A 12,733-nucleotide genomic window follows, 5' to 3' on the forward strand; every position below is an offset into this window, starting at 1 on the left:
AGGTCGCCATCTGGTCCTCATCTCTGCAGGCACCACCAATCTGCCAAGCTCCTGCTCTCCTCCTCAGCCCTCTCCTCGCCTCCGGCCACCCACTGCCCACCCTTCCCATCTTCTCCTCCTCCTCCTCAGCTCCCTCTCCCTCCCACTTTCTTCCTCTTCCCTGCTCTGTGCTGAAACACTCCTTTTCCTCCTTCTTTTTCACATTGCTCTCTGCCTCCCACCCCGAGGCCGTTATTCCTCAGAGCTGTTCCTCTTTTCCTCCCCCTCTCGGAGCATCCTAGAGGGACCAGCCTACCCCATCCCAGCTGCTGTGACACCAAATCCATCACCAAATGCCCAGGGCACCCAAGCCTAACAGCACCTCCCCTCCATGTTATGGGTTGCACATACTGCTAGGAATTAGGAATAACCTAATCAGTAATAACTGTAATTCAAGCTAAAGTCTTCCATCTTTCCTTAATATTTTCTTCCAGGATATATTGCAGTTGTAAAATATTTTTGTTCTTTTTATTTTTTCACGCTGGGACCTAGTCTTTCAAACCAGCAGCTCTGTTATTTTTTTCCCAAGGTTAGACATCAGCTCTGGGTATTCAACTAGACAACACGGTCTCTTGGATGCACTGCCCTAATCTCTCCTAGTGGAGTCTTTTCCACTAATACATCACACAGATGAGTTTTGAAACCTTCGCCTTGCATTTCCCAAATCCAGACATCAGCAGGGTTTGGCAGGTACCCCCCTTTCTCCTAACCTTTAGATTCCCAGTTGTCATCTGCCTTGTTTCAGTCCCACATCACTGACTGTGCACGATCAATCTCTAGAGGTTTAGCTTCTATGTATAACTCAACAAGCTGGCATAGAAATGAGGAAGACATGCTCCAAAATGACTGCGGATCCAACTCAAGGTCACTGCATTATGAAGACAGACTTATTGCAAGCATTCCCTTCAATTAAGGTGATTTATGGTGTGAGATTTACCTATTGCTTCTTCAATATCCAACTATTTTTCTGAATGCCATCATCTTATGATGAATCACCATGGATTGAAGAAACATGGAATCATTAAAACATTGCGGGAGTGTCCAAATATCCTGCATATTTCTAATCAGTTAACTAGTCAGCTCCTGTATCACTACTTTCCAGTGTAATCCTCATGCTTTTTTCCATAAAAAACCCTTCCTGGTGTATGAATGAGCCGAAAGAAGGTTTGCAAAGAAAGAGTTCAGTTCTGGATGTCTGGTTGGAGACATTACCTGCTATTAGAGCAGACAATAATTCATTTTATGCAGAGAGGTAATTATGTGATGCTTTGTAAGCTTCTGCTACACCAAGAGATCTCACAAGGAATATCAATAACATGAACCATTTTTCTACTGGCTACATCTGGAGGGTTTTTCCATTACAGAAGAAGATGGTGGGTATGTCCTATGCACGTTACCCCAAACATCCCCAAGGATTGCCCGAGTCCACATTCTGGAGACTTGTTTCTTAAATTTTAGACTGCTGCATGACCACTGCCAACCTTGCCTGTTATGAAATGAGGATGTTTCAGGAACTTGAAAAACTGGCAGTTTAAGAGAGTGTCTAAAAGTAGAAATTAAGAATGAGAAGGCAGTAGCTCAGGGCTGCATGTGTATGAAAGTTGAAGTGGCAGGAGAAACAGGGCACAAGGCATCACACATTGTACGGGGTGCGTTTCATCTAGTTCAAGAACAGTATTCATTCCCTAGATGTGACCATGACTACGTCGCAAATTATAAACTCAGTAGGGACCTTGAAGAGATGTGAATGTCCATTTCCTTAAATTTCCTCCCCCAGGTAGTGATGAGCCGTGATACAGGCTTTATAGACATGCTGTGATCGTAAGAGGTGAAACCATCCAGCTCTGGTTGATCACTATGTTAATGAGGGAGAACTGATGACTTATTGAAGTAAGGGAAACCAGATGGATAAAACCCAAACTATCCCTTAAGGGAAACTTGATTCCAATTGTGCCAATGCAGGGGAAAAAAAGCACAGTTTGACAATGTGAAAATAAATACAATTTGTTGGTTTACAGCATATGAACACTTCATCGGACAAAATGACTATCTGTTCTCAAAATTACATCCGGTAAAATTTGGCATTTCAAGACCTCTTATAATGATGGATGGACTGGCAGCAATCTGCCTGAATGAGCAGTTTTTGTACTGAATGTATGAATGTATGTCAGGGTCAAGAATATTGGGGGGGGAAAAAAGTGTATTTTTATCCAAATCAGAATATATTTGAATCCTAGCTAGCATACAGTCCACCTCAGCTTATTCCCCACTGCTCTGTGAGGTGCTGGACCTATGGTGCTCACTTTGTAGTTACAGTTGTGAAAAAGCAGTTAGTCTCTTACACAGCGTGCCAAATGCACTGCTGGTTACTAAAGTACATCTTTAAATTAAGGCATTTTGGATCAGAATGTAAGAAAGAGGCTGGAAACTCACTGGAGAATGACTTCCAGTTTGAAGCTGTGATGGGTGAAGTTGCTCACCTAAGAAGCCAACACCAACTCCTCGATTGTTAGATTGATTTTATATAAGTTAGAAAAGCCAACCGCAGAACCCTAATGGAGATTTCTATCCAAGCTCCAAATGCATTTTAAAAGGGAGAGAACGATTCTATCAGCCAGCCAGAAACAGCTCTGGCAAAGCGGCAGTAGAGCAAAGTATGGAAATGTGTGGTGAGATAATCTTCTGGGCTGCCGGGATAAAGGACTGCGGCAGGAGATGCGGGACGAGATGAGGTGTGAAGGCAGAACATAGCAAGTGTGGGCCGTGGTGGTAGATAGAAAAGTAGACACAGAAAAGTGAGTTAACAACCCCATGTCAACTAGAAATGCTGACAGTCTCTTGGAACCGAGCCAGGCTTGGGAACGCTTGCCTTGGCGGGGCTAACTGAGCTCTGACTTTAAAAAGTTCCTCACGCAGCATCACCCCAAAAAATCACGTCATACGTAGCTCATACTTACCCTCAGCTCCCCGTGCAGATGATTTACAAAATGCTAATGGACCAGGGCTGGCAGTACATTAGTGTTTCTTCTGAGAAAATAGTCCTTCCTTCAATAAGATCTATGAAAAGAAGAAACAAAAGAGATGAAAATAAACCACCGAACTCCTTGAATTTTCCCCCACTTTTCCATCCAAGGAGCAGCACGAGAGGACAGGGAACGAACTGCAGTTGATAATAGGAAGACCTTCGTTAATGCATAGAGGGGCTACTGGGGATACCTGAGCTGTGGTGATGCGCAGTGCACGATTGTATCTGCTGTTTGGCTAAGAAAAGGCAACTGGTAAAGAGATGGGAGCGTTGCCGAATAACCTCAGTCATGGCTTCTGCAGCCAATGTGCTGGTTTATGAGTGGAACACTGGAAGAAAATGGAAATTGAGTCACTCCAAACAACATGTAACAGTCAACTCTTACCTGCTTTGCTGCTGTCCTACATTTCCCTGATACTATTGGTGTTCACTGTGGTAGCACAAGGATGCTTAGTTATTTTGGCAGCAGTTTTGCAATGACTGAAGAGAATTCAAAGGACAGCAGGCAGACACTGTGATGTGGTTTATTAGCTCCCAGATGTGCAGGTGAGGTGAATCTTTGGCAAATGAGTTTCGCTGCCACAGATTGTCTAACCTTACTCAAGGTCTTAAAATCCTATCATGGAACAAAAGACTTTCATAGAATTTTAAAGTCATCTTTGGCAAGGTGTATTCTCTGCATCTGTTCATTTTTTCCACAGAAATATGAATGCACAACATCTTTGATATTTGCCCAGCTGAAAACAAAGGTCAGCTGCTGAGGCTGTATACACGTGCATGAATTAAAACCGACTGAGCTTGTGTAGGCACCTCCCTGGATGCCCTCCGGTGCTGGTGATCCAGAATCTGGAGATCATAGAATCATAGAATAACCAGGTTGGCAAAGACCCACTGGATCATCGAGTCCAACCATTCCTATCAAACACTAAACCATGTCCCTCAGCACCTCGTCCACCCGTGCCTTAAACACCTCCAGGGAAGGTGACTCAACCCCCTCCCTGGGCAGCCTCTGCCAGTGCCCAATGACCCTTTCTGTGAAATATTTTTTCCTAATGTCCAGCCTGAACCTCCCCTGGTGGAGCTTGAGGCCATTCCCTCTTGTCCTGTCCCCTGTCACTTGGAAGAAGAGGCCAGCACCCTCCTCTCCACAACCTCCTTTCAGGTAGTTGGAGAGAGCAATGAGGTCTCCCCTCAGCCTCCTCTTCTCCAGGCTTTACAAGGCTGTAGAAAATAGTGTTCAGGTGTTATGTCCTGGATTGCAATATGCCAAGATAATATTGCTCAAAGAGTAAAATCATTGAAGCCAGAGCTGGAAGTCAGTACCCAACAGCAGACAACTTCACCACCCAAGCGGGATGTGCCTCCTGCTGTGGCTGATGTTGAGCAGCCACTGGTGTCTGGAGGAAATCAGCTCAGACATCACATCTGGGCCACGGGAAGCTCAGGAATGTCAGAAGGTAAAAGGGAGGGTCCTGACATAAAGGTCAAACTGCCCAAGCAGGAACCTTGCAGTCACTATTTCTGGCTGTGACATCGGCGCTCAGGTCAGTGGAGGTGGCTGGTCCGCAATGCAGAGCGTGAGCTTCGCTACGTTTTGAGAACGCTGTAGAAAATAGCGATGGAAGGAATAAAGCAACACACCCTTCATTCTGTGGGGATCCTGTGAAAGGAAAAGCTGTGAGCTGCCTCTGCTTCCAACAGAGAGGGCTTTAGACGGGCTTTGGAGAGGAGCGCCGAGGAGAGGCTGCAGGCAGCAAAATGCAATCAGATCAGGCACTGCCACAGTGCAGACAAGTTGGTGAAAGCAGATTATAATATCCTAGAGTAAATACTTGAGAGTGGTGGCATAAGACAGACTCTTCTGTCTCAGAAAGCGTGTGGTAAATAGAGAGGGCGGCATTAGCCAGTATCCAAAGGTAAGTGAAGAAGTGGAACGAGGTTAATGGTGGGACTGAGCATGTCAGATGACGAGATAAACTGAGACCTGTTCCTAGAGAAAACCTGCTTTTGCCAGACTTGAGGGGAACGGCAAGCATTAAGGAGAAAGGCCAGGGTGAGCGCAGGAGCGTGGTCTCCTGCCAGCATCAGCTCATTTGCAAGCGCGTGGGTAGAAGCAGCTGCGAGCTGCTCGGTGTACGTCTCCTCCAGCGCCGCCGCTGCTGGGGCAGTCTGAGCCCTTGTGAGGTGTTAAACACGCGGAGAAGGTGTTTTGTGGTTAAAAATGTTAAAGAGGAGCAAGATGGAGCAAGAAGGAGAAGGTCCGGTGGTTATTCACGTGGCTCTGAGGGGATGGATGAAAAGCGCTGAGCAGCAGAGGGTCTGTAGGCAGCAGAGGGGGAGGATGGAAAAGGGGGAAATTCATGTCACTGCAGAAGATAAGAAAGTAAGAGACTTGAGAAGGAGTTTTGCTTTGCCCACCAGACAATTCAATACAGATCAAAAGAAGAACCCAAAGGGTTTGTTAGAGCTGACAGCTCCTAAGGAAGAAAGTGGGGCAAATTTCATACATTTCAACATTTTAAAATCATTTTCTTTTTGCCCAGAAAGTAGAGGGGGAGCAAACAAAGGGAGAAGACTAGATTCTGATATCACTGCTACCGGGTGAGCCAGATTTGAGTCTGCTGCACTGAAATCAGAATCTGGCCTGTACGTAGGCAGTTCAGCTCCCTGCAACGAGAAACAAGTGAATTCTGAGTTATGGGATGAATGACAGAGAAAGAAGGAAAGGATTTTTATAAGGGAAAAAAAAAGGATTATTGTTTCACTGTTTCAACACCTGTAGAGAAACACAGTTAAAATTTAGGATAAATTCCTTCTAAAGACTCAGCTGAGCTGAATTTCTTTTAGCCTGACCACGACACACGCCACAGCGAGTGCTGCCTGTCTGGTTTATGTCCCACGTGAAAATGGACTTAGCATCTTTTTAGATCCTAAACATTTTCTGCAAACAAGACCTACTCAGGCAAAAGTATGACAATAACCCCAGGTACTAGCAGGGTTCTTCATCAAATCCATCTTCAGGATAAAACAAAAATACAAGCTGTCGTATGGACAAATATTTCCTGGACTGACAGGGCTCAGGGGGTGTCAGGCAGCATCTGTCTCAAAAACAACCTACCCTTTAAGTTTCCTGCTTCTCAGAGCTCTTGCAACAGCCAAACTTCTCAAAGGCAGATACCAAATAAATGTATATTTAACCTCCCAAGGCTTCTTTCTCTGCTGGTTCCATCCTCCGTGGCACTGAAGGCTGTTACGGCAGCGGCGTGGGGTAGCAAATTCACACGGGTTGTGTTTTGCACACGACCTGCATCAATACTTCATGATTTCTTTTATAATGACAGCATTAAACGTCCTCTGGCAAAGGCTCACAGGATCCGTGTTCATTCAAGTAACTTAAGGACAAGCCTGTCAGCAAACAGCAGGAGACAAATAATCGAACTTAGGACAATTCAACATAGAAAGTGCCGAGTTACAGAAAAATATCTAATGCTGTTCCTTGTGGCCTGAGTGAAGAGCTCAGGATCATAATAGTCCCTGTTTGACCACCAGCACCCCAAAGCAGGTTTTGAAAGGAAAAGGACGCGCACCATCCATTCCTGTTTTCAAAGGTTATTTTATGGTGAGAGAAGCAAAGAGAAAAGAAAGTTAACTCAGCAGCTGCATTCGTTGTTTTGTGTCAATCCGGTGAGACAGGGAAGTAGTACTGGTGGAAAATCAAAGAAATGAACACAGCGCACAGATACTCTGTGCTATAAATTTTGTGGCAATGAACATTTTTTGGCATGTCTGATCTCCTTTGCTCACTTTTGCTCAAATGGCGCAGCAAAGGATTTCAGAACTTGTCAGCAGAGAAATCTTCCTCAGGAAAAAAAATTCTAAGTGTTTTCTCTTCTCCCTGGCAGAGTCCAGCGCTGACACACTCTCACTCACTATAAATAGAGGTTCTTCACTGTTGTCCTAGGGAAAAGTGCAAAGCCATGCCATTAGGGAAACCCAGTCCCACATGGTATGCTCAGATGGACACTATGTTCAGGCAACTGCTGGTGCAATAGCCCCTCTCTGCACATCACACGTTTCTTCTTGTCTGTGATGTTATCTCGCAGTCAGCCTTCTCTGTGCTTATATGTTCGGAAAACTTGTCATTTAAACGTTCAGATATTCAAGTGTTGCAGTAATTCGGGCTAACGGTTGGCCCTGGAACTGAAGCAGAGCATTAAATCACAGAATAAATGCAACAAACAGAACCACAGGGCCAAATCTCCCATGGTTACTCACTAATTGCTTTATTTTTAACATACAGTCTTCTCCTTGCAACTTGCATTCCCCGTGTCTGGAAGCATTTGCTGTCAAATGATCTTGAAAATCATTTCCTTCCACATCTTCAGGCCATCCCTGAAGAATCAAATTTGCCAGAAAGAGATCAGCTGGATAGTGGCATTTTAGGCTGGAGAATTATGGGGTGTATCTACCTGCCCACAGGTAATTGCTGCACCCGCGTGGCCACTTCTGCAGCTGACATTCATAGCACTCATCCCATCAGCGTAACCCCCTCAAGAGAAAACCCTACTTAACTCTATTAATAGTGTGCACGTGTGCACATTAAGTATCTGTAGCCGCTCAAGACCTACAAGAATGTCGCCTGTTGGCAGGGGTAGTTTGACGCAAGGAGGTCTCAGATGTCTGGTGTCCCGTGAGAAAAAAAGAAAGGTTTCTCCACCAAGCCCTAAACCCCGTGTTTACTGCATAGTCTCACTAACAACGGCAGGCAAGAAGGCTGGTAGATGAAACAGTTAATCAAGCAATAGCTCTGTAGAAGCTGTTGATGAAGAAGGAGGCAGTAGCTTGACCCATCTATCCTCATGTGTCTCCCACTGCTATCAGATATCGCCTCCCCTAAGCTCATGCTCAGAGCAAGGAGACAAAAATTGGTATTGACAGAAGTACCCTGCAGACAAGGTCCTCTGCTGCAGAGCTGCTAGCATCTTGCATGGTGGAAACCTATTTTAAATGACAAAGAGCGCTAATGTTATGAAAAGATCTTGTATATAGTTTTCAGGATTAAAGGGGGGAGAAAACAAAAGTGCAGCCTGCCTTGACAAATATCGTCAGACATTTAAGTGCTCTGTCTCCCAGTGCTGATTTGTGCAAACACTTCCAGGGCATCGGGGAATGTTGTCACTGATAAATATGAACCATGGGGAAATGGGTGTTTCAAAGACTGATGCTGTGGCCAACAACGATGTGATCGTGTAACGCACGGCGACAAACAAAGTCAGTAAGCATCTGCATCCTACAGCATTAACCATTGCTCTCTGTCATCAAAAAATAAACCCCCAGCGAATAATTCTGCGACGGTACAGGCAGGATTATTAAAGGGTTGTTTCAGAAAGAGCAAGAAGAAGGTAGCGTGTCATTGGAATTTGGGATCACTACTTTGATTTACTGTTGAAAACTCTGAAGTATTTTGAGATCTCAAACCTCAAAACAAAGCTTAATCTTCACTTAGGCACTACAATGCCCTCCCTTATCACATTATCTGAGTACATCACACTCTAATTATAGTTATTTGAACAACACTTAGGTAGATTGGGAAGTACTAACCTTGTCAGAGAAGCCCTTGAACACAGAGTAAAACCCGAGTCAGAAAACAATTTTTAGTTTTTAAATGTCAGCTAAGTAGGCTGCAACCAGTGGAAAAAAAAATTGTTCTTACCCCATCAGCAACACTTCAGAAAATTTTCTTCTTCGTTATCATTAACCCAGATCCCGAAAGTCCTTGCTCAAAATTCAGAACAAAGTTATTATTATGAGGAAAAAACGCATTATAATATTTGTATTTCTAAAAGCATCATTTAACACGTATCAGTAATCGTTCAAAGAAAGGAGTAATACTTACAGCATCGCAGTGGGATATTATATCTTACTCTCAAGAGGTATCTAGAAGTGCTTCTCAATATTTTAGTATCTGTTAGGCAGTGATTGCAGTTTATTTCTCTCTCTCTAGTGGATACAGAAGTAGAAGTTGAATATTTCATCTTCCTCATCAAAGTATGGAAGGGACTTTATCTTCATACTCAAGCAAAGCAAAAAATACCACTCCCACGTCACATTCTGATGTGGAAAACAGCCCATGTGTGCCTTACAGAGCATGGGCCAGTGGCTGAATTTGTCTGCATGGTTCTTCAAGGCATCTTCTTTGAAGCCTTTGAGAAGACCTTCAAGAGGTTCGAGCTTGTGCAGATGCTGCAGACTGGTTGTTACTGAATTTAATTTAGGTGCTTCCTTTTCTACCACCTCTTCTATTTCATGCCTGTTATTCTTTCATGTTGCTTTACGTGATAGGGCACAGAGCCACGTATTTCCCTAAATCTCTGGTTTGTTTTGTTTTTACTTTTTGTGTTTAAGTTCAAGTCACACTCTGCTGTTGTGCTTTTAAAGCTGACCACTGCTTCAATAGTTTCCACCCAGCTAGTTTTAATTTTTCCCAAATCTGAATTTCAAAGTCCATCATTATGAAAAGAAAGGTATTGTTGCATTTCCCAACAAAACTTTGTTTGTGATACTTTGTGGATTAAAAAGAGCCCTCAGAACCCTGTAGGTCACCAGAGTTCTTGATAGCAACTTCAAGCCTCACTGAGAGTTTAATAAGCTGCTGCTGAGTTATATGACACCTATTAAGTTTATGGAAAAAATTTATCCAGTCTGCTGCTGTTATTAGCTATCAAATACCATGGACACTAGGGAGGACCCTGAACTGATATCCATGATCTCAGCTATAGCAAAAATATTGGGAAGAATATTTTTGATTCCCAGGCTTTGATACCGGTCCAAATTTCACAGCCATTTGGTATTTCTATAAAAAGCTGACCAGAATGACCAATCTCAACATCCCTTAGAACTGAAAATAGAAAGGAACCCTCAAGCTCATCTAGAATTTTCTGTTTGGGGCTATTTATTCTCTTTTTTTCACCTCTGCTAGAATTGATAATACTCTTTCATGCGACAGGCTCCAGATACAAGCACAAGGAAATGAAAGTCTCCAACCATAAAAGACAAAAAGCCCAGACACTGCTAGTACCAACCCGTTTGCTGATGTATTTCAGTCCTGCGGTGGGAGGGATGGCTTCGTGGCCTCCACAGAAGATGAAGTTCTGCTAAGAGGCCCGTTTCATTCACAAGTTTCAACAATTTGAGGCCATTTTACAGAGGCCAAAATTCTCCATCAGTCCATCAGCGCTGCAGACGCAAGAGGCTTGAGGAACATTTCAGTCTTGCAGACTTCTTGCCTCTTAACTGTGTCTCTGGAAGTGGGACATTGATTTGGGCTGTTGGCCGTGTCTATGCCCTGTGAATATGCAAGTTCACAGAGCAGCTTGTGGTGGACAGAGCTCTCTCCTTCACGCCTCTATCTGTTTGTACGGACGTTATGGGAGCTCAGTTATCTGTGAGACTTCTATATTTGTGTCAGCTGTGGAAAAATTCAACCAATTACCTTAAAAGTTGTTGGAGAAGAACATACAGACAGAGAGATGGCCCCACCTACACACAGACAAGTGAAAAGCCCATTGCCATAGGCAGTTAGGGGGAGAAGATTATTTAAATTTTTTCCTTAATGAATTGGAGAGGAAAAAAAAAAATATCATACTCTGAATGTATTTCCTCTAAATTGGCACACGGTAATGAAGCAGCTCAAAGAAATGACCATCCAGTCTCAGAGGCCCTGTTATGCTGGGAGTGCTTTAGTTTCATTGCGTGAACTGCTGTAAAAGTAAGCACTGGGATCTTTAAAAATCTGAATTTTTGGATTGCCTTGCTGGAGAGCCATCAGGAGCGACAAGCCAGCGGATGGCAAACAGAGGGCTGCGTGGGCAAACACGCTTAGCAGGAGCCGTCCCAGCTGAAGTGCTCTCAGCCGCCTGGCAGGCAGGACAGGTGTAGCACTTCCAGATGTGACGTGAGCCACTTGCTTCTCGTTCGCAGCCTTTGAAGTGCTGTGCAGAGAAAGCCTGAGCCATTACCGCAATTAGAGTAGATACATAATTTACTGGAAGAATTAAATGCACTGTAGTAGCAGCAAACCTGCAGTTGACACTCACAGGGTGCAATTGAAATCCTCTGGATTAGTAATTCTTTTGAGATCTTTGTAATCATTGGTAATAGGTAGTGAAATAAATCCACATTTATATCCTACAGACTGCAGCTGTGCTTCTGTTAAAGCAGTATTAACTGAAGGCTTTTAAATCCTTCTGCCAGCTTGAGCTGTAAGCACCGAAACTCCTGTGCAGGGGATAACTCATCCTGGGTGATGTGTGTTCCTGAGGACGAGAGCGCTGGTTAATGAATAATGAAAGCACCAAGGCAGAATCACACCTCGGGGCTTCGCTCCTGCAAGAAGCTCTCTGGGGAGAGGTCCCCGTGCAGCTCGCTGTGCAACAGCAGTTTTAGCTACCTGGCTGTGGCTAAGGCTGGATGTGCCTGTGGATAACAGGGATAGAAAATAATACAAAATACTAACACGAAGCTTTACCGAGATGGACAAAGCTCTGAAGCCTCGTCTTGTTCAGTCAAGCGAAGGGTTTATCGGGTCAACCCTGGCGCTGTTCGTTCAGGTGTCAGGAGTGCACACGCATGCCCTGAGTTACTGCACGGGCTCCCCGTTAACTGAACAAATATGCCATTAAAAGCTGAACCAATCTGCAGGGGGACATACGGGTTTAAATTGCAGCAGGAATAGATTTATGCACTTGTTTTCTAAGCCTAGAGAGTAATTGAAGAGGCCTCAGACAGTTCAGAATTTAGCAGATCTGATAGGGAAACCAGCACTTTACTGGGGAAGAGACAAGAGGGTTGATGGGCACTGGGTTGGCGCTCCGCTTCGCTGCGGAGCCCCAGCTATGGAGCAGGGACCCGGAGTGACAGTCACTCTAGGAACAGAAAGAAGCTTTGCAAACTCGTTATGCTCATAAGATAAGCTCGGCTTAAATGATAAAGTAAAGCACAGAGAGATTAAACAACTCAAGAGAACCGTATCAGAGGCAGACTGAAGAAAAGAGCCCAGGAATCCTGGCTCTCCCTTCCTTCAGTTAGGCTTCAGTCCTATCTGCCCAAAATTCATGGCCCTAAAGATGATTTCTTGATAAAAAAAAAAATTTAAAAAAACAGTGACCAGCCCTACAGGAGAATGAGTTACTTATACAGCCTGGGAGGAAAAGGAAATAAAGCACATTTACCTGCTTCTGTTCCTCATGTGTTATGTTTGCTTTGTTTTCATTTAGGAATCTACAAAGGACATTGCTTTCGAATCAACCACTTCCCTGAAGACAATGACTATGACCATGACAGCTCAGAATACCTTCTCCGTAAGTGAAAAGTAATACCTAATACACAGGATTAATAGACATCGCCAGGGAGACTTTGCTGGGTTTCTCTTCTGTAGAAGACAATCCAAGTCTTACTCATTGCAAGAGACTGACCCAAACTGAGTGGCACGGGGCAGGGGTGATGGATGCCCACTTCACACCACAGCTGACACAACCATGACCCTTGAGGAACCCCATTTCAAGGGTTTCCTTCAGCCAGGGAAGCACTCGTGACTGCAATGCCCATTCTTTAAATTATATGGAAAAAATCAAATAAAATGACAGCTATCATTCCCAAGTTGGTGAGGAT

The 12,733-nt window shown here is 44.2% G+C and overlaps 1 protein-coding gene across 1 annotated transcript in view; it reads left to right on the forward strand.

Moving 5' to 3' along the window:
* CACNG4 (calcium voltage-gated channel auxiliary subunit gamma 4) overlaps nt 1-12,733 on the forward strand; it is a 42,616-nt gene that overhangs the window by 21,400 nt on the left and 8,483 nt on the right. Inside the window, exon 2 of the mRNA XM_069872231.1 lies at nt 12,340-12,423. Coding sequence (XP_069728332.1) covers nt 12,340-12,423 — 84 coding nt within the window. The remainder of the gene's footprint in view (nt 1-12,339; nt 12,424-12,733) is intronic.

The sequence above is a fragment of the Phaenicophaeus curvirostris genome, chromosome 19 (genome assembly GCF_032191515.1).
Source record: "Phaenicophaeus curvirostris isolate KB17595 chromosome 19, BPBGC_Pcur_1.0, whole genome shotgun sequence".
NCBI lineage: Eukaryota > Metazoa > Chordata > Aves > Cuculiformes > Cuculidae > Phaenicophaeus > Phaenicophaeus curvirostris.